Source organism: Ips typographus, linkage group LG2 (genome assembly GCF_016097725.1).
Source record: "Ips typographus isolate SLU linkage group LG2, UJ_Ityp_2.0, whole genome shotgun sequence".
Classification (NCBI taxonomy): domain Eukaryota; kingdom Metazoa; phylum Arthropoda; class Insecta; order Coleoptera; family Curculionidae; genus Ips; species Ips typographus.
In genome coordinates, this window is record NC_138423.1 from 2281704 (window position 1) to 2309661 (window position 27958).

At 33.0% G+C, this 27958-nt stretch overlaps 1 protein-coding gene across 7 annotated transcripts; it reads left to right on the plus strand.

Moving 5' to 3' along the window:
* The first annotated feature begins 7 nt into the window (after positions 1-7).
* Positions 8-27948, plus strand: KrT95D (phosphofurin acidic cluster sorting protein KrT95D). 7 transcript variants are annotated; one of them, XR_014177370.1, is made up of 16 exons: positions 8-347; positions 5119-5422; positions 5484-5635; positions 5697-5848; positions 5904-6109; positions 9013-9141; positions 9202-9336; positions 9386-9603; positions 9660-9914; positions 10014-10128; positions 12761-12955; positions 13412-13553; positions 14499-14618; positions 18534-23778; positions 23939-23999; positions 24281-27948. XR_014177370.1 is itself a non-coding variant. In XM_081974525.1 (14 exons), exons 1-14 carry the CDS (start codon positions 238-240, stop codon positions 18659-18661), a joined length of 2361 nt encoding a protein of 786 aa, XP_081830651.1. In that variant the 5' UTR covers positions 8-237; the 3' UTR covers positions 18662-27948. The 7 variants fall into 7 exon arrangements, 1 of the variants encoding a protein (XP_081830651.1); XR_014177372.1 differs by having other exon boundaries at positions 18534-26489; positions 26571-27948; XR_014177371.1 differs by having other exon boundaries at positions 18534-24615; positions 24878-27948.
* The last annotated feature ends 10 nt before the right edge of the window (positions 27949-27958 follow it).

The following is a 27958-nucleotide window of genomic DNA, read 5'->3' on the forward strand; positions in this document are numbered from 1 at the left end:
CAGATATGACATTGACGTTTTTGATTTCCGTTTATTGTTAAAGAATTTGCATAATGCATTTCTCTTGTTGATGTTTTTCTTTTGTGAGTGCCCCTAGTTTGTATTGCGGTGTCGAACAGAAAAAAATGAAATTTACTGGCACATTTCAAACTGGTATTGCGGTGCAACTTTTACGTCCAAATTTGCGTGATTCATTGTAAATATTTCTGTGACGAATTCGCCCAGAATAATTACAAAATGAGTGAAAAGCCAATGAAAACAATAACCGGGGCGGGTGCCACCGTTCCTAATAAAATGAGGCTTTATGCCACTTGGGTTGATAGAACCCCCTCGAATTGCATTCCTAGGTAAGTCAAATTATTTTCAATCCATCAGGTCTCAATTTAGTGGTGAGCTTTTATGTAAAGCTTTTTAAACAACTTTGATCTGATTAGGTACAGAAAAGTGGTATTTAAATATTTACTAAACGATTTTATTAATGCACAGTATGCTGACAACTATAAAATATAGATAAAATTCTTATTACCTACAGGCATTCTACCTGTGAATTTATATAATTGTAAGCCTTAACAGTTTGGTTGACTAATTCTGATTTCAAGGTATCAAACCATGAAAATGTATTGGAAATAGTAATTAAAGTGTAATTAGTAGATTTAGCTTGTTTCAAAATAGCTAGTAAATATTGTGTAAGGTAGCTGCCAACTCTAAATTTGAAATCATTGGACTTTGAAAACTTCAATTAGGCTAATTTGAAAAAGTCCCCCCTGTTTTGGTGCCAAAGTAGTGTTGTTAAAAATTTCACCATCATTAACATTCATTCATTTTTATGTTTGATTACACAACTTACTTAGTTTTGTAAGTTAGTATGTAGCATTCTTAGCCTTGCAGATAGCTTTATCTGCAATTATAAAACTAAAAATTAATCTATGTTATATAACTGGAATGTTCCAGTAAAAACCTGGATAAGAAACCCAAATTAAAGGTAAAAATTAACTGAAATGTTTTCTTATTCACAGAATTGAACCTTAAATTAAACTCTTTGTTCAAATTTGGCTGACAACCTGGCATTCGTCTAGATTTCATTTTTACTCATTTTTGATTGCATGACAACATGAAAAATGTTACTACAAAAAAGTCAATGTATACAAAGTTGAATTTCTAATTTCTCTGTATGTCTATAGATAGCCTTGTACATTAATATTAGATTTCTAGTTTTACATACCTAAATAGATCAAGACAAAATATTTGTCATGCCACCAAAAATATTTAAGTTACTTTGGTATTGATTTATTTTGATAATTCATGTCAGGTATATTAATATCATAATATCCACTTGCTTTGTTTAGATTGTTTGCTCAATTGTTTGTGACAGGTTATATGCTTCCATTGAACCTCAAACTGAATATTTTTATCCTTATCTAATCATATTATCTTGGAAGAACCCTCCATACAACTACTAAATAGTAGGATTAGTAGGTACTAATAGAAGATGATTTATATTAGCAGCTTAAATCTTCCCACACAAACTTGTGTTTGAAAGATAGAAACAAATATTTTATCTAATTTTTAAAAATCAAATTATTAACTAATCCTTAATTTATCTAACTTTTTTTACTTTGTACCTACTTGCTATGTGGTTTTCCACAGTGTTATTTACTTAATTTCCAAAGCATAAGTAGGTGTTTATTACATTTTCTGCTTTTGTAGCCATTTATTTTTCATTGATGTTGATAGTTGATATCTAATAATTTTAAAGCTACTTTTTGAAAGAATAAGTCTTAATTCTTTTTTTTGTAATGAATTACCTACTTATTTTCTAATAAGAAATATACCTAGGTAGTTTAACATTATTGGCATATTAGGATGGATTAAATTTTAATATTAATTATAATCCATCACTGGATTTTTTCCACCTACTTTTTTAGTTCTCAAGAACTTAAATGACTTTTGAACATGTACCAGACCTTGTACCACACAGACAGAGGAATAACAAAGTTAGAAAACAATGATATTAGGTAAAAAGAGTGTTGTTTAGCTTAGTGATGCTGAGTGTGCAGGGTGAAGAATCCAGGATTCAACAGAAACATTGATATTTGTATACTACATTCTTCAAAATTTGCAGGCAGTATACAAATTTGTTTGTGTTGAATCCTGAAAAAGGGTGTTAACTGATCTAAAAAGTTACAAAGTTGACCTAAAAATACTTGTAAGAATACTCTCTGAATTTTTTATCTTTTTCATGGCCTAAAATGCAATATTTTATTACTTATGCTTCTATAAATTAAGAAACAATTTACAGGCAACACCAAATTTGACTAGAATTTTAAACCGTTGCAACCGCTGTTGAATCAATAATTTTAAACTGAGTTTAGGGCTGAATATTTAAAATGAATCATATTGTAGTCATGTTTGCTACTTGTTTCTCTATCATCTTACTATACTGGGTCAATAATCTACTTTAAAGTGAAATTATAATTAATTCAGGTGCCCTGTACTTAAATGCTCAACAAACATTTGATCTTTTCTGGAACAGAACTAATTTTAAACAAGGGTCATACCTATGTTTACATTAAAGCAGCTATATACATTTTAATTATGTAAGTTGGAGTATACCAAGGGCTAGACCCCATACCCTATTGAATACATATGAAGATCAAATTATAGAATTGTCAGCTTGTTGGAAAAAAAGGATGATTTTATAGATATTAAACTGGTTTACCCTGTTTCCATAAATTTGTACACTAATTTAAAGTTTTAAAATAACATACTAAAAAATTTCCAGTAAATTTTATATCTTTTTATATGGTTTTTCATAAAAATATTTTTCTGTTGATATGTGTTTAGCGTAGGTAGATAACTGGTGAAGTGTCATAAATTTTATGCAGTGTTTCAGGCTGTTATTCGCCTCAAAAATATCAGTCGCAATAGATTGTGTGTTAGATTTTTATTTAGGTATTGACTTTGCGTCAATGTGGTATGACCATGAAATAATATTATGTTATACGTGTTTTTAATTTGTTTTGAAAACGTATGGATCAACAAATCGTTGAATACACATCTGAATTAGTTTAGAGGTACCTACGCATTTTCTTAACCACATATATTCAGTGAAATATTAAAGAAACGTTTGTCTTCGTACATACTACACTTCTTTTATTATTACATTACAGTAATAATAAAGCATCTAAATGTAAGCAATGGTCAGCAACGCATTTTAGGGCAAGTTGAGTGCAAAACTACTATATCTGTATCCTGCTCTATCAAATGTCATTGAAATAGTATGAAAATACAGGAGGTTTGCAGTAAACATCCCAATGGAAAAAGTACATATTTAAAGAAAATAGTTTATTTTCTAATAAGTGCGGAAAATGACACTTTCCGCATGCGTTAGGAACAACATTTTTTTTTCAACAGAAATTTGCAGCAACTGCCGCTATGACTCTGATGGCTCTTCCTCAGACATCTCCATAATTTCTGTCTTTTTTTGTCACAAGTTTCTGATATATTATTATAGTTCTGGTCACTGATGATTTAAGGCATGAGTGACTGAGGATAACACACCCAACAATAACATCGTTGTTGTGGAAATGTGAGTGGAATCCAGTAAAACGTCAAAAATCTGTATTGGAAAACAAAAAAAATTTGTATGCGGGAAAGTGCAATTTTAGCATTTGTTTTACCTTTTTTCTTTACTTACTTACTATTATAGTTACATATTCTATTATTATTATTATTTTACATCGTACATTTTAATGAAAAAGTTTGTATCAACAGTTATAAAATTGGTTAGAAACTGTTATAAAAGTTATTCAGTTGGGATGTTGTCTTGAACAAAATTCACGAAAATAACGTTATTAGCAATGTTTAGGGAACGTTCTGTTTATATTAAGCAACTTTTCAAATGGTAGTTTCAATTTTTAAGTTAGGTAAGGGTCACTGAGCTTCGGTTTTGTTAGTTGACGCTGACGCATGTGCATCTATTGATTTTGACACAATTTATAAGTTATAGCAATAAAATTAATGCCTTTTTTGATCTAACTTTTGATCTGCATGGTAAAGGTGCCGATTAAGTTGAAGTTATAGTTATTTGCGCAACTAGGGTGGAAAGTGCAACTTTTACTCCTGCGAACAATTTGAGACCTGACGCAAAGCGGAGTATTTCAAAGTTCAAGGGTGCAACTTTCACTCCCTAGATAGTAAAAGTGATATTTTCATCTCTCAAATATCATTTTTACTAACAACATACAGCTTTTTCAGGAACACCTGCTACTAGAGAAATAAAACTATTAAAAAAATAAAATTTTTGAATCATTTTTGGCTAAAATAATTTTGTGATAATTGTAATAGCAATTTGGGAAGAATAAGTTTAAACTCAAAAGACTCGATTTAAGAAAAAAGCCAAACATTTTTTTTTGTTTCCTTGTAAAAATCATCTTGAGTTCAACATAGCTGCACAACAGTTGACGTTAACTTGAGGTCTTTAGTCCCTATTTTTGAATTGGAAAGTATTTGGTAACCCTTTTTCTACTGTATATTTGCAATGTGTCATTTGAACAAGGACATTTTTCTTATGATCTTAAAAACTAGGAGAAATTACTCCAGTTTCCAAAAAAGGTGATTTGAGGGCAGTGTTTAGTTTTATCCAGTTTATTCATGGATTGATTTTGATGACACAGCTTTTCTTTTTAATATCAGCTAAGCATTTGACTGCCTGAATTACTCTTATTTATAAACATGCAGGGTATTAGAAATAAGGCTAACTAGAGGATAGTGTCCTTTTTTGAGAGTCAGAGTCAGATTGGGAAACAGTTTATCTGAAGAGCGAGCAACTTGTGGAGTTCTTCAGGGGAGCGTAATTTATCCTTGCCCTTTCCACATCTAATTGACTGTTGTTTTTATAATTTAATAGATTTTTATCATGTGCCCGTGTAGAATCTAGTGTACAAATGATAATTCCTTTGACCTTTGTAAATGTAAAAAAATATGTGAATTGTTGTGATTCTACTTCCTGCATAGTTTTATTTTTTACATGACATTGTGATAATTTTTACTATTTTGTAAATTTGATAAACTCTTTTCTGAGACACATTGTATACAACTTTTTCTTGAAACTTTCAGACTGTGCACCTTAACCCTCACACGACTTCAAATTCTCAAACCTCTTGGATCTGACATTGCTAGCATATCGATCGCGGTTAAGATGCACTCTAGCAAACGCACCCTAAGATCTAACGAGTTGATGTTGCCCCCCAAAGGGCTGCTCGACACCCCGTTGGACGTCACTTTCTGTCTCCAGTATCCGCATTTCTTGAAACGCGAAGGCAATAAACTGCATATCTTACTGCAAAGACGAAAACGATACAAGAATCGAACTATACTTGGTTTTAAGACACTGGCTGAAGGAGTTATACGCATGGATCAAGTAATAACAAACTTTAGTAATTGCTAGTGTACAGTTTTTAAGTTTGATTCTGCTCTGTAAGGTGCTACAGAAACCGCTCGACTTGGAACTTGAATTAAGTAATGATGGGGGGAATAAAGACAAAACTGCAGGTCCTTGTGCACGTTTGTCTATTGTTCAAGTTAGCTCAACTCCGGTAGATCAGCAGGATCACAAAACTGATCGTGACTTTAGGTCAGTTCAAATGCAATTAAGTCTTGTTGTGGTTTTAAAGATAAAACTCAATTGTCTATAGTGATGAGGATGATGAGATTTCTTCATTAGAAGAGGAAGCCGGAGACTTGTCGGATAGCGAGCCCATTCGCACTAAACTCCCTCACGCTCGGCATAACTTAAAGCAACGATTCGTCTCGTTGCTTAAAAGATTTCGTGTACCAGATTCTGAAGGTAAAAACCTGTTTTTTTTTAATTCCAGTACAGTGTAATCCTTGTGTTTGATTAGGGGGCAGGGCAGGAGATTTGGACAATCCCAGTGATATTCAGGCTTTATTCCACGAATTGGAGTCGCTAAGTTGCGACGAAGATTCTGGGGCCGAGCAGGATACTATGTCAATTTCTAGTACTCCAAAACCGAGCTTGCGTCCATTTTTTAGCAGCAGCAAAAGTCTGCTAGATTCAACAAACATCCCGTATATTGAAGCTGATAAGGTAAACAACTTAACAATACAGTGCGTTTTTTAACGCGCAACATAGGATTTCACGTGTTAAATTTTTAAGCACATGTCAGACCATGTTATTTTGAAACTACAAGTATAAAACTTGACGGGAGGCTGTTTCGTACCCTGAAGCTTAAGAAAGTTTACCAATTCGGCCTAAAAAGTGATTAAAAACTTGCAAAATATCATCTTTTTTCGAAAAGATTTTATCTTTCCATACTCTCTGTATGTATGATAGGTGTTTGTTGTTTTTGATACTGGCACGGCAGGTAGCAGGTAAAATTTGGCGTAGAAAGTAAAACAGGGTGATCAAAGTGCCAATATTAACTTTATATCAAGAAAGTTAAGAACAAAAGAAGTATTTTTATAAATTAATTGTTCAAAGTGACCTCCGTATGAAGCCAAACAGTATCCCAAACAATCATAAAATGCCCTTTTGACGTTCAAAAGATGTCGGGTTGTGATGCAGCACCGCCCTCTGTACAAGAAAGCCAAGAAGGTGCATGCCAAAAATTCCAATATGGCCGAAATAGTGGTTGACAGTTTGCATTTGTTTGTATTGTGGAAATTGAGTTTTTCAATGATTAAATTAATTTTTAAGGTTTTTAAGACTTGGGATTACTTGCCAAAGTAATTTTTGTTTGCTATTATATATTGTTGTTTATATGTTTATTGTTCTAGTGAAAGTGTAGTTTGTGTTCATTTTATTGTGTTATCACTATTGTTATTGTTCCTTCATTGTTCTATAATTTGTTGTTGGTTTTTTAACTTAAATTCTATTGCCTCTACAATATGCCGTCCACTTGTTGTTTGCCAAATTGTAAAAGCAATTTGGTGAAAGGCCCAAAAGTTCAGTCTTTTACTTTCCAAAAGTTCCTGCTGGAACCCAACAGTGGTTGAAAGCTTTGAACTGGAATGATTTTACTCCAACACAATACTCAGTGGTAAGTACAATATGCTTTCTCATTCAGTAAACTTATTGCCTCTTACATACGTATGTGGGTTACATTTTGAGGCCTCCTGCATTTTGAGAGCAACAAAGGTTTACTCTGAAGAAACAGGACAGCTTTTAGAAGTTCCATTGGCACATTAACATTTTAAAAGAAAGGTCTTGGTAATAATATAAAACCCATTTACCAGTTTTGCTTACCTAGCTTCAAGGATTTCCAAATTTTCTTTGATTGAGCGGTTTTCACATTAGTTTGTTGTACTTTCCAGGACAAAGGGTTCTAACCAAACTTGCTTTGGCTGGACTTTATTGGGTATAAAAAGCCATATCTATACATACAATACAATACAATACAATTTATTTCCAATATCACAAAAGGGATGTAGGAAGATTACAAAATCACGTATATTAAAAAGAAAATACTTATCACTTATCACACATGTTATACTTCTTCAAAGCTGTAGCCTAGGAACTTCTCCACTGTATAAAAAGCCCTACTTAATAAAAGGTCTCTCATAAATGATAAAAACCTGCTGTTTGACAACTGACGTAATTTTGGTGGGATCTTATTATATATCACAGCACCAATATAATAGGGGTTCGCTTTAAATAATTCAAGCCTGTGTAACTCATATTGATAGTTATTTCCAAATCGGGTAGCATAGTTATGATTAGTATTTAGAGTTATGAAAGCGGACGCATTCTGCCTTACAAATTTTAAAAGTTCGAATATAAATAAACAAGAAAAAGTCATATTTTCTCTGAGATAAATGATGGTTTACATGATTCCCTCGATTTTAAATTAAACATTATACGTACGGCACGTTTTTGGTTTAAGAAAACTCTATTGGATGCAGACGATGCACCCCACAGCACTATTCCATATCTCATACGAGATTCAATATTAGCATAGTAGAATGATTTAACTGTTGCCCGACTCGTTATTTGTTTTAGGCGCTGTAAAGCAAAACAGCTTCTCGAACATTGGCTGCAGACAAAATTGACATGTTCTTTCCAATTCAACGACAAGTCTAAATATAAAAATACATATCTGGATCAGGAATGAAGCGTTCTTTGATTTTTCACTCACAACTTCTAATCAACTACACGAAAAAATAAAAAAATAGCTACTTATGTAACCAGTTACGAAAAGTTCGATTTTGTGTAACGAATGAATGTTTGTAGGGCGAGCGCAGCGAGGTCCTACAATTTGAATGAGTTACACAATAAGACATTTTCGAAACGTGTAGCATACATAATTTTTTCTAATTTTGACCAAAAAGCTGTGAAAACCATCTTTTAAAGTGATTTAACACAAATATTCACTTTCGTAGCACCTTGTATAAACTGTGACAACGACATGTTATGATGGATGTCGCCCCTATGTTTCTACGGAAATGCATAAAAACAGGGAGTGATAAAATGAACTTTTTATAACTAGTTACATAAAGTGATTACATAAAGTAAAACGTTTTGTCACTCTAATCAGTTTTGAAAAGTGTCACTTATATGCCAAAATTAGTAAAACCATATTTTCTACTGCATAGGTTTGTGTACAAAACGAAAACCGCTAACGCCGCCATTAAAAGTGACATTCTAGGCTTTCTTGTACAGAGGGCGGTGGATGCAGTCAAAATATGTCACTCTACCTGCCCTGCCAGTACCAAAAACAACAAAGAACAACAATGCATACAGGGAGGGAGTATGAAAAGATAAAATCTTTTCGAAAAAAAAATGATTTTTTGCCAGTTTTTAATTACTTTTTAGACCAAATTGGTAAACTTAAGCTTCAGGGTACTAAAAACACTCCCGTCAAGTTTACACATGCTGTAAATAAGAAGCTTATAATTTTTCAGAGAATAGAAATTAATTTGCTTTTTTTTCTATTTTGCTTCTCTTTCTTTAGTAATGACGAAAAATTAAAAAATAAATTAATATATTGGTAGATTGGTGACGAAAAAGCGGCATCTGGCAGTGATGGCAACGCTGATGCTTGCGCCACTGATCCGGAAGCTCAAAGCGATCCACAGACTGGATCACCACCAAGAGAGCAATATGGCATGAAAAAATCCATTGTAATCAGCATAATTTTTAGTACATTTTACTGATACAATTAAACGTTTTTGAATCTTTAGATTGATAATGAATTAGGAAACGTCGTTCAAGAACCGAGCGAGAAGAAGTCAAAGTTGTTTAGGACACCGGCTTCCCTAGGGAAAAAGAAGAATTCTCTTAGCGTTAGCTCGGAAGTCCCTGTCCCAGAAGTCATGGTAAGCGTATAAAGTGCAATTGAAATTGTTATTTTTCGTTGCCTTTTAGGTACGAAAGGGCTTTCTTGATCAAATTTCGCGACTTTTACCGCCCGACGAAAACACTTTGCCCGAATGCGTAACGTTGATTTACGGTTCAGACACAGTGGCTTCCTCAATATCGAACCGTCTCGGTTCGATTCAGTCCTCATTCAAAATATTCCAACCGACATCAGCGGTGGAGGTTAAAGCTCTTCTAGTTGCGCTTTTTATGAAAATCCACAAGTAGTAAGTTGTTCTAATAAACCATGCAATTTTTTCTGAATTTGAATGTAATATCGCAGTTGCAATAGTTGTGCTAAACCCTCAACCCCATTGAAAATTGTGTTGGTGGGGAGTGACACTTTGATCGGTTGGTTCATTCGACCTTTCGTCGAAATTCTATCTAGCAAACCGTCCGAATGGTTAACGTTCACTCGCATTTTTATTGTGCCCTTGGGTGTGTGCAGTATTAGTAGACATTTAGGATCTCTAGATGCAATGTATATGGCATTGTTTTCTGCCGATAATGAACCAAAAATGGAAGAAATTACTCAGAAGTAAGTTGACATTTTGAACTTGTTTGCTGTTGTAAATGTTAATTCGAATCATGATCAAAGAGCGACAAGTAGTACATCAAATAATAATAATTTTTACAGAATTCTTCGTTACACGTCTGTACCCCCTTCAGCTCCATTAGCATATCTACCAGTTGCCGAAGCTATGCTCACGTGTTTCGACGAGACTAGTCAATTGTTCATTCCATTTATTCACGTAAGTAACGATCAAAAGTAAAATTTTATGTGTGCTTTTGGGGAGTTTAGGTCTTAAAACCAATTAATCCAAACAGGACAATTTTAAGATACTTTTAGTATCTAAATGACACTTTGTTCTTGTATTCATTGTTTGATATGCAAGCGTATGTTAATCGCTTTATTCATTTACGTTGATATTTATGTGTTTGATAATACGTTTACTCTTTGTTCAGTGAATTCCGACTGTTGCGTCACATCCTTTATCTCAAAAAATGTGTGTTTTATGCCCGTTTGCATAGAAATATCATTAGGTAATACTTTACTGTTCTCGCGGAGTGAATTTACCCGTGCGTCAGGAAGGCTACGTCATTTATAATCATATGAATCAAATCAAGTTTTCGTCAACAAACCTGTTGTGTTCATATTATAGAAAAGGGCGTGTCTAAAGCTTCGTCACGTTTAAAATTTTGCGTGTATTGTCAGTCAGAAAGTAGAGATCTTTGGCTGCAAATTTGAACTAAAACAACCTTATACCAAAGCAAATCAAAAATATCTTGACCGAAATAACATTTTTTATTTATGAGAAGTCTCCGTTTGGATCATAGAATTCCGTCTAAATTTGAAACCTAATTTATTTACCAAAATTCGCAGAGATGTATCACCAATATGTAGTATTTATTTAACTTTAAGCTCTTGATTTAGATTCTGGATGGTTACATGTTTCTCTAAAATAAATACAACAAATTAAAAATTCAATAAGACATTCTGAGTGATGCTGTAGTATCTCATATCTCATTTTCAGGTTGCAATCCACTTATTTTATTTTAAACCCGCTGGAAAACATAGACGCTTATTTTATTTTTTCTATGAGTTTATTATTAATATGTTTGAAGAAATTTTTATGGAAAATCTATAATGCAACCCAAAAATCTCAATCTCTGGAAACAATGAAATGTTAATAGATGTTTCTTTACTTCTACAAAAGTAGATATACAGGGTGGTCCAGTTTTAAGTGTCAATAATTCACCATTTGATAGTCAATCAAAAAATAAGTTGACTTGCATTATGTAATTTTTCTAAAAAACGTTTCCTAAGGAAGATACAGTCCTCCAAATTTCCATTTAAAAAATCGTTTTATAGTTTAAAACTGAACATTCAAGACTTGTGAAAGTCCAAATTTGTACTGAATAGTCTAAAAACTTTTTTACTACGAGGAATGGTTTATGATTCGCTTTCTCAGACTGCCATCCTAGTTGAGTGTCTGAAACTGGCATTCAAGAACTAAAAAAAGTCCGGAAATCAAGACAAAGATTGTATTGTGCATGAAACTCATTTTTTACTACTAAAAATAGTATAAAAGTTGACTTTTAATGCTAGAACGGACCTTACTAGGACTAAAGAGAGTCCAAAAGTATATTTTGGACTTTTAGTTGGTGTACAACTGAATTTTCTGGACTGGACAACAAGTCCAGAAGTAAATTACATTTTCGGACTATTATTGCAACATTTGGTACCAAAATTTTTTACTTTTATTACTGAAGAAATTTGACTTTTGGAAATAGTCTTAAACTCGATTTTTCAGTCTTAAAAAGCACTAAAAACAGTCTGAATTTCTTAGAGGTGCTACAATTTATTGCACCTATGAGTGTAGAAGTCAATTTAATAGTGAAGAAGCTTGAAATAACATTTTCAACACTATGGTCAGTGGACAAACTGGCTTTTAGGCCTGATAAGTCAAAAACTTTGTAAAGATAGTCTTGAAACTCGATTTAAGGCACTGAAAACAACCTTAAAACACTAAAAACAGTCTAGTTTATTAAGAAATACCCGAATTTTTAGCACTGAGGTGTCTAGAAGTCGATTTAATAGTGACAAAGCTTCGAATTTCATTTTAAGTCTATGAAGAATGTAAAAATTGTTTTTTAAGTTTGCTATGTCAATAACTTAGTGAAGATAGTCTTGAAACTCGATTTTCCAAGCTGAAAGCAGTTTTGAAGTACTAAAAATAGTCCAGAATTCGAAGAATATCAAAAGCAAAGTAAAAAGCACGAAAAGTTAGTTTTCAAGACAATTTTCATGAATCTAATGTCAATGTCCTGCATCTAAGACTATTTTCAAGACTAAAATATTGAAATTTGGGCTATGATGATGATGATAATATTTGCAAAAAATCTATTTGCTTGAAATAACACCGTTATCATGTGTGTGCAGCTTGTCTCTTCTATTGCTGAACATCAGCCTCTCTAAGCCTAGACCATCCTGCTTGGTCTTAGGCATCTTGGATCCAATTTGAAGATATCATCTTCAGATCGAGTCGGCGGAAATAACATAGAATAATCTAAAAGAACATAAGAAAAACATCAATCAAAAATTTGGTTTAATAAGGCAAAAATGTTATTTTAAACCTTTCTGCTTCTAGCCTTTTCAATTGTTGGCTAAGGTGGCTATTATGATATCTGCAGAATAAAACTAATGTTATTTTTCAGTTACAGTTAAGCTTGTCATAAATGTCTACAAATGACTTAATTGGAAAGTTTCGCTTTCCCTTTATTGCCACTTTTATCTCTTATGTAACTTTATGAGACACGTTTTGTTTATGACATTTAGAAGAATTATAGAAAGCTTAGCCGGAAATTTTAATTGTTTAACAGGAGGTTAGAGTCGGTCCTGCGGAAAGTACCCTTACCGCCTCGGTGGACATGGATGATATTTGCTCAAGTCCACCCGCGCCCTCTGTTACCCCACCCTCATCACCGAACGTTCAAATTCGCGAATCTCCTTGGGAACCGCTGGAATTACAAATCGATTATTGGCAGATGCCCAAAGTTAACGAGAGCCTTATAAAGGTAAGCATTTTATCAAAAGGCAGATAGTTTAATAATTAGATTAACATTAACAAGAAGCCTAAGTTCTAGTCTAAAGTTTAGTTTAAAGTTGCAGTATACGGAGTAATTTACAACCTTATGGACACAACCCACTCATTAACTGTGGGAGTCAAAATATCCCTATTTTTATGAGACTTTCAACACTCTGTCTATTGTCAACACATGAAGAAAGAAACTTCATTAGCAACTCGACTTGTTTTGAGATTACATCACAATAGTTTTAAAAGTAACAATTTGAACAGAAATGTCAATAATTTAAAACGTACACTCTTGTTTTAATATCTTTATTCAAATAGAGTGACTACAGATGCATTTGCCTTCAATCACTGTAAAACATTCGTGTTAATCGGAGAAACGAGATCTGTTAAAATATTTGCATCATTTGGGTTGTCAGTAATAGTAATTAAATTTGTACAGACTGAAAAAGAAAAAGACAAAACCAAACAGGACGGCAAAACGTCCGTAAAGGGAGTTTTTCGCGGCTTGCAAGCTTCACCGTCTAGCGCCTGTGGACTCTATGTCAGCATGCACATGGCCAACAAAGAGAAAAAACAAAAAAGTAAGTGAAAGGTAGTTTTGGTTGTAGCAGTGTTTTACAAATGGGCTCATCCCACATATTTTTTTTTTATTTATTATTTGATTAGAACCCACGTATTTTATTATTCTTCAAAACACTAAGTCTAACATAACAAGAATTAAATAAAAAGATTTAAATTTTATAGTAACACTTAAAACGCCCGCTAAATATGACGTAGTAAAGACATTATGTCAAATTACTTTTTGTTGGGATAATTATTTGCATAAATGTGGCTCGTTATCTCCAAAAATATGTAGATGTTGGTCCAATAATAATCGTAGCCAATGTCCAGTGTAACTCTATAAAACGTGAAAAATGTGACGTTTTGAATTAGAGAAATCAACTAAACGTAGAAATAAGAGTTCAAGTTCTCTTTGGTAGAAAAAAACCTGACATTTTTTTATCTATATTTTAATGTACATCTGTCAGTTTGGCACGTGATCTCGGTTTATGATGCAAAGTTTAGTCCGCTGCCAAAATATGTCATAGTGTTCACCTGGGCTAATTTTTTTAACGTGACCGAGATACACAAGTGGAATCACTTATAAGAAAAATTTCAAGTTTTTTAAATAGAAACCCACATTTTTTATGACGTAATCATTTTGAGCATTAAAAATTACTATACGTTTCAATTTACTTGCCTATACCTAAATCCAACCCATTTTGTTTTATTTGAGAATAAACATTTTTTATTCATAAAACTCCAGATTTCTTGAAAATTTTTCTCTCTAATTACCCTGTATAATACGACAGGTGAATGATTTGACTGTGACGTTCACTTTTTTGTCACATTCAAACTTCCACCTTTGTGTATTACATTCTTCCGCCGTTTTTGTTTGATTTTCCGCTTATTACTACATCTTTGGTAATTTGTAAATATTTTTAGTTTTAATATTATCATAACGTTTTCGTAATGTTTTCATTCAGTAATGAGACTGGGTAAGAAAAAGGAAAAGGAGAAAGACACGGAGCCTCGCAGCCAAAACGTGGAAGGGGTGTCCAGACTGATATGTTCTGCTCGGGCTTCGCATACCACACCGATGCGTGGTGAGTAAAAGCTTTTTTAAGTAATAAACTTCTGATCGGCAAGAGTGGATAAAATAGAATATGATTTATGAGGCAAAAGGATAAACTTCAGTTTATAATTATACAAAACTGGATTTAAAAGAAGTAGTCCATATTCCCACAGTGGAGTAGTGAGTGTAAGTGAAAGTAAAAACACAAAGTTGATCTCCACAAAATTAATTTTAAATATAAAATTAAAAAAATTGTGGGGATTGACTTTGTGTTTTTGCTTTCACTTAAAACTGGATTTATTAAGTTGAATTATTTTATTGACATTCGACTGTCAGTTGTCAGTCTGAAAATTTGTCGTTTAAATGCAAACTCAGGCATTTGACACATAAGTATGTAGTAGTTTTGAGTAAAACGCAAAAAACCTACCACAACCTTAAAGGTACAGGCTTACACATTCAATGCATTAGCATTGCTATCTCGGAAACTATAGTTGATAGTGCTTTAGATAAATGGATGCAAATTTACGCATTTTATTCCTGAATAATTTGTTTAAACAAAATCAAAAAAATTCTATTACATCGGTAGATCATCATTTTATTATTGGGCAATTTATGATATCAAAAACTTTGATTTTTTTATTTTTTAAATTTAATTTTAAATGCTACTGAGAACTTTCTGAAATGTTTCAGAGCTCTCTAGAATTGCCGTAAACTTTCCCAGAACTGTTTTAAATTGCCAGGTGCCTCTAGAACTATTTTGAAAGTTCTATAGACCTCTAAATGCTAGTGAGAACCTTCTAAAAAGTGCCAGAAGCCTCTGCAAGTATCTTAAACCCTCCAAGAATGGTTTTAAATTGTCAGACGTTTCTAGGCTTATTTTGATTCTGCCAGACACCTCTAAATCCTATTGAGAACCTTCTAAAAAGTACAGAGGGGTGTCTACAAGTGTCTTAAACCTTTCAAGAATTGTGTTAAATTGTCATATGTCTCTAGAATCATTTGAGAAGTGCCAGAGCTCTCTAAATAATACTGCAAACCTTCTAGAAATTACCAGAGGCTCCTACAAGTGTCTTTCACTTACCAAGAATTGTTTTAAATTGTCAAAAGCTTCTAGTTCAATTAAGAAAGTACCAGTGGCCTCTAAATGCCACTGACAACCTTTTAAAAAGTGCCAGAGGCCCCTAAATACGACTGAAAACCTTCTAGAAATTGAATGTGTAGTAATAGTCATTTGAATAGTAACATTAACATTTCCATTTTTTTATTCCCTCTGATATCTCAATTATTAAAGAAAATACAGGCTTTCGAAGAAAATGTGGATATTGGTCTTATTTTTCCACACCTGTTTTAGAGGTGCCATGGTTTCCTAATCAAATTTGCTATACGTTATTGGTTCTTGTCAAGCGAAAGTTAAGAACATTCATCATTTTGATTCTTAAAAATCCAACATGGGTGATATGGCTTCTACTGATGTGGCGAAGGCTATAGCGTTGATTGAAATTGGTACAAGTTACAGCGATGTTGCTGACATGTTAGGAAAATCAAAATCTACGATATATCGTAATGTAAGACGTTGGAGACAAACGGGAGAGTATGAGAGGAGACGAGGTCAAAGAAGAAAACGGTCAACCACGGCTAGAGATGACAGATTCATAGTCTGGCAAACATTATTGAATAGGCGTAAAACAGTACCGCAACTAAGAAGCGAACTGGAAGAAGAATAAGTGCTCGGACTATTAGCAGAAGGTTTAAGGAAGTTGGTTTGAAGGCCTATAGAACCAAGAAAGCTCCATTACTCCAGCGACGTCATCGTATGGCCAGACTAGGCTTTGCTAAAATTATCAGTGGGCCAATGTTTTGTTTACAGATGAGAGTCGATTTTGTGTTAATTCTATCGACGGCAGGGAAAGGTTATATCGCTACCGACGAGAACAAGATGAACAATTTAATTTTACTCCCATTGTCTCCAGAGTTGGTGGTTGTTAATGGAGCTTTAAATGCAGATGGATAAATTCGCGATGTTCTGCAAGAGCATGTCGTACCATTCGCCTCCCATATCGGAGAAAACTTTTTGCTAATGCACAGCAATGCCCGCCCTCACAAGGCTCGTTGTGTCTCCGACTTTTTGAATCGGAATTTCGTCGGAATAAGAACAATGGCGTGGCCAGCATGTTCTCCAGACATTAATCCGATTGAATATGTCTGGGACATGTTAGGTAGACGATTAAGGTCCATAACTCTTGCAGTTCAAAATCCCGAACAAGTAGCAGCTCTTCTAGTTGAGATTTGGGACAATCTGCCTCAAGACATTGTTATGATTCACACTGGATGACCTTCCTTGTCCTGACGTGGAGAGAAATGGGTTGGATTTATTAATTTGCATTATAATGTCCACCTCACTTTCCTGAACGGATTCCTGACTGCCGTCCCAGTTCTCTCCAACAGTACAAGAAGGCCCGTTTGTTTTGAACATTTTTACCTCACAAAAAATCACTCCTAGTGTCGAACCACAAAATAAAATAACAAATGAATTTAGAATTTAAATTCAAGCAAGCAAAACAAGAAATACCATACAGGGATGCCAAAACGTTGTGTTATTAGGACAACGAATAAACTAAACTAACCTATTATATAATTACCTTCTCTCACAAAATACAAAACTAAAAATTACTGCTACAATACTGTTATCTATGAGTTCGAAAGATTCTTAATTCTAAAAAGAAATTACTTTACTTACAGTCTGTTACTGTTCTTTTAATATCACCGCACGTCACGCCCTCTCTCCCCGCACTATAGAATAATCCTTTATCTGCTGTGATGCCAAAGGGTTTATCTCAAACCCGAGACGGTCTCGAAGAACGTGGAAACCTCTGGCTTTTTAGAATCTTCTTCCCCTGCTGCAGCAGGACGTCTTCCAAAGATAATGATAGCTCTTCCTGGTGAGATTTGTGGATTTAATGTCACACGCCTCAACCAATTCGCTTGATCTCCTCAAGGGATGTAGCCTAATTAACACGCCCGGTGTAGACCTCTCGAATTCCAGCGGAATACTCAAATCAATTCGAGGCTTATTATTTCTAATCTTCTTTCTTTACTTGACTTCCAAAAAACCGCCAGTCAATCATTCAAAATTGATTAACTCCCCAAAAAACAAAAACCGCTCAACAATTAACTACCTACAAACTATCTATTTTTTAACATCCCTGTAAAATAAATACCAGGAGTGATTTGTGTGATAAAAAAGATATTAATATCTTTTCAACATGATCGATAATGTCATCAGAAGCATGAGGAGACGGATGACTGCCGTGATAAGGGCGCGTGGACTCGTTAAGGGCACTTTACCTTCATACATATTGTTCGTTAATTTATTGTTGTTGTGATTTTTTTGACCAGTTGACCTTTAAACACCCTCCGGTTTATTATAAAGCACAAATTGGACCAATTTTGAGCCTGGATAAAGTGTGAAGGAAGCATTCTTTATACAATAAGCTGATAGGTTAAAGTGTGACGTGACCAATATTTAACTTAAAGAAAAAAGTTCTCAGAGCAACGACATGAATTTCATATCCAATTCGAGTGTAGACGTTGGTGAAATTAAGATAAATATTCACCTTTTCTTCGAAACCCTTTATTTTTTCTAATAATTGAGATATCAGAGCGATTAAAAAAAGAAAATGTTCAGAAATGAACACAATTTGATGTTATAAAGTGATGTCAATTGTCAGTTGTTCAATCCACAGGGTGTCTCAGAAAACACCGAAAATTTGGCAGATGTATTCATGAAGAATTTCAAGCTGCAATACATAAAAAATATGAAGGAAATCGGGCGAAGAGTTCCAGAGAAAATTGATGTTAAACTAAGTTTTGTAAACATTAACTTTCTTTGTAATATTCAAAAATCGTTATTATTTGTACTTACAAAGAAATAATTTTCCTTTTGTAGTTTACATTGATGGGGTGGAATTCCACGGTGTGAAGTTCTTCCAGTTAAGTTCAACTTGGCAGACCCACGTCAAAACCATCACCGTGTCATTGGTAGGTGTACCTTTAGCCAGTACGGAAATGACCTGAACTTAGTTGGTCGTCGAACAGGCTAGTATTACTCTTTTTTTTAGCTTAAGTGTCTAAGCCAAACTACTATAATGGTTGTTTATAGTACGTTTTTATACTAGACTGTGTCTTTATTGTACTGGTAATGTTTTTGTCGTAAGTAGCTATGCCAACAAATATCCCATTAGCTCCCATATATTTCTACTAACATTTTGAACTAGAAGCATTAGAAACAACGAACATAGGACTTAGTTTGCGATGGTAGTTCTAAACATCTAAGAAATACCCTCTCAATTTTAAAAAGGAGCTTCCATTTATCCCAATTCAGTTCATAAAACCCTCCATTTATCCAGAAGCAAAACTGCTTCAACTGGACACTGTAGAGATATTAATATAATAAGAAAAGTAGGTTTTTTTCTGATTTAAATTTTGATTAAAACGATCGTTAGTGACACGATCCAATATTATACTGATACTCGACCCGTAGCGTAGAATATGTGTAAAAGATTTCAATAATTTATTTGCTTGGCTTGTTTATAATGCTGCTGTGCAATTTGATGATAGGTATCTAGTCAAAATGGACTCGATTCAGTCCCGGCGTTGACAATACATTCTGTTGAAGCTCAAGGTAATTTTTTTAAAAAATCAGCTTACAGCTAAATTTTAATTATCAATATATCCAGTGTCATTATATTCAATAACAAAAAGGTTAATAGTGTTAAGTTTAGCAAAGTTGCAGTCAAATTTTTGACACATATTTTGCTTATTTTTAATATATCACCCTGTATTTTATTTGCTCAAGCGAAAGATTGGTTTTTCCTGATTACAAATATATCTAACTTGAATGAATAGTAAAACAATTGAATACTAAGATTGGCATTTAGTATCAACTGGCCTTTGCAGTGTTGCAAGTTCGAAAATTGCATTGTCATAAGTTACATGACGGGTCCCTTACAATTTCAGCTTTTACAACTGTCTCAATTTCATTTACCAAATTTTCAACGTTTAAACTACATTTTAAAAGTCACGTGACTGATTTTGACAGGTGTCAATTGACTTTTAAAGTGTTGCAAGTTTAAAATTACATTTTCAAAGTGACGTGACGTGTCTCTTACAATTTTAGCTTTTACAACTGTCTCAATTTGATTTACAAAGTTTTCAACGTTTAAACTACATTTTAAAAAGTCACGTGATTGATTTTGACAGATGTCAACATACTTTTAAAGTGTTGCAAGTTTAAAATTACATCATCAAAGTGACGTGATGTGTGTCTTACCATTTCAGGTTTTACAACTGTCTCAATTTGATTTACCAAATTTTCAACGTTTAACCTACATTTTAAAAAGTCACGTTATTGATTTTGACAGATGTCAACTGTCTTTTAAAGTGTTGCAAGTTTAAAATTACATTTTCAAAGTGACGTGACGTGTCTCTTACAATTTCAGCTTTTGCAACTGTCTCAATATGATTTACAAAGTTTTCACCGTTTAAACTACATTTTAAAAAGTCACGTGATTGATTTTGACAGATGTCAACTGTCTTTTAAAGTGTTGCAAGTTTAAAATTACATTTTCAAAGTGACGTGACGTGTCTCTTACAATTTCAGCTTTTACAACTGTCTCAATATGATTTACAAAGTTTTCACCGTTTAAACTACATTTTAAAAAGTCACGAGATTGATTTTGACAGATGTCAACTGACTTTTAAAGTGTTGCAAGTTTAAAATTACATCATCAAAGTGACGTGACGTGTGTCTTACCATTTCAGGTTTTACAACTGTCTCAATTTCATTTACCAAATTTTCAACGTTTAAACTACATTTTAAAAGTCACGTGACTGATTTTGACAGATGTCAACTGACTTTTAAAGTGTTGCAAGTTTAAAATTACATCATCAAAGTGACGTGATGTGTGTCTTACCATTTCAGGTTTTACAACTGTCTCAATTTGATTTACCAAATTTTCAACGTTTAACCTACATTTTAAAAGTCACGTGACTGATTTTGACAGATGTCAACTGTCTTTTAAAGTGTTGCAAGTTTAAAATTACATTTTCAAAGTGACGTGACGTGTCTCTTACAATTTCAGCTTTTGCAACTGTCTCAATATGATTTACAAAGTTTTCACCGTTTAAACTACATTTTAAAAAGTCACGTGATTGATTTTGACAGATGTCAACTGTCTTTTAAAGTGTTGCAAGTTTAAAATTACATTTTCAAAGTGACGTGACGTGTCTCTTACAATTTCAGCTTTTACAACTGTCTCAATATGATTTACAAAGTTTTCAACGTTTAAACTACATTTTAAAAAGTCACGTGACTGATTTTGACAGATGTCAACTGTCTTTTAAAGTGTTGCAAGTTTAAAATTACATTTTCAAAGTGACGTGACGTGTCTCTTACAATTTTAGCTTTTACAACTGTCTCAATTTGATTTACAAAATTTTCAACGTTTAAACTGCATTTTAAAAGTCACGTGACTGATTTTGACAGATGTCAACTGTCTTTTAAAGTGTTGGAAGTTTAAAATTACATCATCAAAGTGACGTGATGTGTGCCTTACAATTTCAGCTTTTACAACTGTCTCAATTTCATTTACCAATTTTTCAACGTTTAAACTACATTTTAAAAGTCACGTGACTGATTTTGACAGATGTCAACTGTCTTTTAAAGTGTTGGAAGTTTAAAATTACATCATCAAAGTGACGTGATGTGTGTCTTACAATTTCAGTTTTTACAACTGTCTCAATTTCATTTACCAAATTTTCAACGTTTAAACTACGTTTTAAAAAGTCACGTGATTGATTTTGACAGCTGTCAACTGACTTTTAAAGTGTTGCAAGTTTAAAATTACATTTTCAAAGTGACGTGACGTGTCTCTTACAATTTCAGCTTTTGCAACTGTCTCAATATGATTTACAAAGTTTTCACCGTTTAAACTACATTTTAAAAAGTCACGTGATTGATTTTGACAGATGTCAACTGTCTTTTAAAGTGTTGCAAGTTTAAAATTACATTTTCAATGTGACTTGACGTGTCTCTTACAATTTCAGCTTTTACAACTGTCTCAATTTGATTTACAAAATTTTCAACCTTTAAACTACATTTTAAAAGTCATATGATTGATTTTGACAGATGTCAACTGTCTTTTAAAGTGTTGCAAGTTTAAAATTACATTTTCAAAGTGACGTGACGTGTCTCTTACAATTTCAGCTTTTACAACTGTCTCAATATGATTTACAAAGTTTTCACCGTTTAAACTACATTTTAAAAAGTCACGAGATTGATTTTGACAGATGTCAACTGACTTTTAAAGTGTTGCAAGTTTAAAATTACATCATCAAAGTGACGTGATGTGTGTCTTACCATTTCAGGTTTTACAACTGTCTCAATTTGATTTACCAAATTTTCAACGTTTAACCTACATTTTAAAAGTCACGTGACTGATTTTGACAGATGTCAACTGTCTTTTAAAGTGTTGCAAGTTTAAAATTACATTTTCAAAGTGACGTGACGTGTCTCTTACTTTTTTAGCTTTTACAACTGTCTCAATTTTATTTACCAAATTTTCAACGTTTAAACTACATTTTAAAAAGTCACGTGATTGATTTTGACAGATGTCAACTGACTTTTAAAGTGTTGCAAGTTTAAAATTACATTTTCAATGTGACTTGACGTGTCTCTTACAATTTCAGCTTTTACAACTGTCTCAATTTGATTTACAAAATTTTCAACCTTTAAACTACATTTTAAAAGTCATATGATTGATTTTGACAGATGTCAACTGTCTTTTAAAGTGTTGCAAGTTTAAAATTACATTTTCAAAGTGACGTGACGTGTCTCTTACAATTTAAGCTTTTACAACTGTCTCAATTTGATTTACAAAATTTTCAACGTTTAAACTACATTTTAAAAAGTCACGTGACTGATTTTGACAGATGTCAACTGTCTTTTAAAGTGTTGCAAGTTTAAAATTACATTTTCAAAGTGACGTGACGTGTCTCTTACAATTTAAGCTTTTACAACTGTCTCAATTTGATTTACAAAATTTTCAACGTTTAAACTACATTTTAAAAAGTCACGTGATTGATTTTGACAGATGTCAACTGACTTTTAAAGTGTTGCAAGTTTAAAATTACATCATCAAAGTGACGTGACGTGTCTCTTACAATTTAAGCTTTTACAACTGTCTCAATTTGATTTACAAAATTTTCAACGTTTAAACTACATTTTAAAAGTCACGTGACTGATTTTGACAGATGTCAACTGACTTTTAAAGTGTTGCAAGTTTAAAATTACATCATCAAAGTGACGTGATGTGTGTCTTACCATTTCAGGTTTTACAACTGTCTCAATTTGATTTACCAAATTTTCAACGTTTAACCTACATTTTAAAAGTCACGTGACTGATTTTGACAGATGTCAACTGTCTTTTAAAGTGTTGCAAGTTTAAAATTACATTTTCAAAGTGACGTGACGTGTCTCTTACAATTTTAGCTTTTGCAACTGTCTCAATTTGATTTACAAAGTTTTCAACGTTTAAACTACATTTTAAAAAGTCACGTGATTGATTTTGACAGATGTCAACTGACTTTTAAAGTGTTGCAAGTTTAAAATTACATCATCAAAGTGACGTGACGTGTCTCTTACAATTTAAGCTTTTACAACTGTCTCAATTTGATTTACAAAATTTTCAACGTTTAAACTACATTTTAAAACTCACGTGAATGATTTTGACAGATGTCAACTGTCTTTTAAAGTGTTGCAAGTTTAAAATTACATCATCAAAGTGACGTGACGTGTCTCTTACAATTTAAGCTTTTACAACTGTCTCAATTTGATTTACAAAATTTTCAACGTTTAAACTACATTTTAAAAAGTCACGTGACTGATTTTGACAGATGTCAACTGTCTTTTAAAGTGTTGCAAGTTTAAAATTACATTTTCAAAGTGACGTGACGTGTCTCTTACAATTTAAGCTTTTACAACTGTCTCGTTTTGATTTACAAAGTTTTCAACGTTTAAACTACATTTTAAAAAGTCACGTGATTGATTTTGACAGATGTCAACTGACTTTTAAAGTGTTGCAAGTTTAAAATTACATCATCAAAGTGACGTGATGTGTGTCTTACCATTTCAGGTTTTACAACTGTCTCAATTTGATTTACCAAATTTTCAACGTTTAACCTACATTTTAAAAGTCACGTGACTGATTTTGACAGATGTCAACTGTCTTTTAAAGTGTTGCAAGTTTAAAATTACATTTTCAAAGTGACGTGACGTGTCTCTTACAATTTTAGCTTTTACAACTGTCTCAATTTGATTTACAAAGTTTTCAACGTTTAAACTACATTTTAAAAAGTCACGTGACTGATTTTGACAGATGTCAACTGACTTTTAAAGTGTTGCAAGTTTAAAATTACATCATCAAAGTGACGTGACGTGTCTCTTACAATTTAAGCTTTTACAACTGTCTCAATTTCATTTACCAAATTTTCAACGTTTAAACTACATTTTAAAAGTTACGTGACTGATTTTGACAGGTGTCAACAGTGACGTGACGTGTCTCTTGCAGTTTCAGCTTCTACAACTGTCTCAATTTCATTTGTCACATTTTCAACGCTTAAACTACCTTTTATAAGTCACGTGACGTGGTTTTTACATTAATGCTAGTTCGAAATTGCATTATCAACATCACGTGATGTGTATTTTACAAATTCACCTTTTACAGCTGTCTAAATTTAATTTAGCAAATTTTCACAGTTTACACTATTGTTTATGGTCACGTGACTGTTTTGACAGGTGTCAAAAAGTCACGTGACTAATTCTGACAAGTGTCAACCGGTCTTTACAGGTTGCGTTCAAAATTACTTTTTTCACTGTCTAAACTTCATTCAGGGTTTGGTGCGTCAGGAAAATAGACATAAAAATCAAAAGTATATATTTTTCGAAAAGTAACTAAAAATATACATACAGGGTGAACCAAATTGGTGTATGGGGATTTTGTTATTTATCGTTAAAGATAACAATCTTTAGGTCGGTTGAAGGGGCACTTGAACGCAGTCACGTGACTTGTGAGTGAATTTGATAATTGAAAACAATCACGTGATCTTTAGACAATCCTTTCAATCGTTAACACGGTTACGCGTGACCTTCACAGCAACCATTTGATCTTAAATATGGTCACGTGTCTACCAGGATGCTATTTTTACCGTAAGAGGAGTGTTGTGACCTCCAAGATTCCATTCGACACTTGAAAGCAGTCACGTGACTTTTGTGGGTGAATTTGATAATTGAAAACAATCACGTGATCTTCAGACAATCGTAAAAATGGTTACGTGACCTGCAGAACAACATATTCACTTTAAATATGGTCACATGACTGCAAGGATGCTATTTTAACTGATGATGATCCTGTGACCTTTGTAGGTGATTTTTTACAGTTGAAAACAATCAATAAAATACAGGGTGTTTTATTTAAAATGATCAAAACATTTGTCAAAAGTTTGACATGTGTCAATTCTGGTATCAGATTCGGGCGATTGAAGGAAACTACTGAGAGTTTGAGTAAAATATTAACAATCACCCTGTAGGTACATGTAGTAGAGGATGCTTGTTAATATTTTATTTATTTTTTAGTGCATCTAGTATACTTTAGAAGTCTCTAAATACTGAGTGTTTTCAGTTCGGTTGGTGTAGCAAAAATAGGCATTTCCCTGAGAAAAAAAATTACCCTCAACATTAATAATGATAACAAACTAAAGGAAATAATTATTACGACACTGGGTATATTGACCTAAAATTCGACCTGTGGTTCGTTGAAGTATTTTAGTAAGAATACTCTATACACATGTGATATAGTTTATAGCCGTTGTTAAAATTCATATCAAAAATTAAATATGCTTATAAAACGATTAATGAGTTTTGGTAGTAAACTCAACACTAATTTGTATAGACTTTGTATCGTTCGAGTAACTAAAAGAGCTTAGTGTGCTATATACTATTAATATACTATAATAAGTGTCTGTTAAAATCCGAATAACTGGAATAGTAACAGCTATTGTTGGTGTTTAAAAAAAAAATGGTAAAAGATTATTTTTTGGTTGGGTTTTGTGATGGAACTAGTGCAGATTAGTCACCAAATATACAAGGTGTCCGAAATAAGGCGAATTACGGACAGAACAGGGTGGTTTATTTGACAAGATGTTTTCAAAATAAACATGTATGTTTTCAGAGCTTTTAGACAATTTATATTAGTTTCTTTGAAAGACACTCATTAAAATTGTTTTGTTTGATTTATTCTTGCTAGCTGAATTCAATAAGTTTTATTTTAATTGAAAATTCTGCCGCTAATGGTAATTTTACTCCTGTGAGCTGAAATCGCTTAACAAGAGGTCTCTATTCGTCTCTTTTTCAATCATTTTCAACTTTTAAGTTAATGATAAACAGACTTAGGGCCGGTATTTCCATCTGCTAATAAAGTTCGTTGTAATGATGGGCGTAAATTTACCGTAGCCGGTTATTTACCGGTAAGGTAAATTAAAATTCAGTGTAACAGGAAAATTTACCAATTTTAATCTATTTACCAAATATGTGGATCTAATTTAAGTTTGCTTGAAAGATATCATTTTCCTGTTATGGCTGTCATTAATTTGAAAAGACACCCCCTGTATAGTAGCGGTCTGTAAAACCTACAGGGATGAGTTTAGAAGTTCTTTACGAATGTTTTTACTCTCTTTCAAATTTTTCGTAACTTTCACCGGTTTCGAGTTATTTAGCAAAAACTGACTTGACTTTGATGCAACAAATTTTCAAATTAGTTGAAATTGTGGTTCGAAATTTGAGCACCCTGTAAGTCTATTATATTTGGGAGTTCAGGGAGGTTGAACCACTGAAATTAACCTTCTTGAGCTCCTTTTTCCAACGGTGTAGAGCAAAAAATTCTATCTGAAAAATTGCGTACAGGGTGACAATCAATTACCACTTTTCATGCACACTTTGTATACTGGAAGGAAGAACACGGTCCTGCAAATTTATGACGCTGGGTTAAGGAGTTGATTAGAAACATTTTTGATTTCTTGTAAATTTTTCGTAACTTTCACCGTTTTCGAGTTATGTAGCAAAACTGGTTTGATGCAACAAATAATTTTCAAATCAGTTGCAATTGTGGTTTGAAATTTGAACACCCTGTAACTTAGTTATTTTTAGGAGTTCAGGGTGGTTCAACCACTTAAAAGAACGGTTTTAAGCTCCTCTTTCCAGTGGTCCAAAAAAGTCTACCTTAAAAATTGCCTACAGGGGTGACAAAAATAGTAAACCACCATAATTTTCTTGTACGGAACCTTTCGGGCCGGAGGCCCTCGTGTTCTACTCTATCAACCTCATGCAAAATTATCCTTATAATGCCCTTGGTATCTTAATTACTAATGTTTCTAATAATTACAAAGGGACACCTGATAATAATCTACTATTGTAACTCTTTCTTATTTCGCTTTTCCATTGTATGGTCACGAAAGGCAAGTCTTCTAATTTTAACAAATAGATACAAATAAATTTGTAGGGCTTAATTAGCAGCCAGAGATTTCGTAGATATAACAAATCAAACTAATGGGACAATGACAAAACTACCATTTTAATACCAATTCGACAAATAAACTTATCTTTGGGATACAATTTAATGGCCAAATAGCTATTTTATAAAGCAGACCTACACCTACTCATAATGTAATGCTGACCTTTCTTGCTTCTTATTTTCAATTTTATGGTCACAAAATTACGTCCCTTCTGCTTAGCAGCCACGGATTCTGAAGGAATGACAAATCAATCTCATCTGACAATGACAAGACATCTTTTTGAATTACAATCCATCGACAATTCAATTATTAGCAATGAAAAAGATATACAACTCTATGGAATACCTACACTTTAGTGGCCAAATAGGTACTTTATGAGGCGATGGAAATACCGACCCTTAATATGTTACTTTTGAGATAGTTCTTGTCTAAAAAAAAAAGAATTTATAATAGCCCACTGCGTTTTGGTCACCTTGTATACGTAGAAGGAACTGTCATGAAGCCATTTTTTACATAGTTTCACTTAATTCTACAAAATATTATGTAGGTATACACATTTTTTAGTTGACTCTTGGAACTTTCAACGGTAGTAACTTATTATTTTCTATTAGTAGAGACCTATTTAAATCTAATAATTTTTGACTTCATTGTCTATTTACGTATTTTTGTAAGTGAAATTATATATTGTTGTGATATGTTTATTATTCCTATTTTATAAAAACAGTAGACAGATGGTATTTCGTTGTT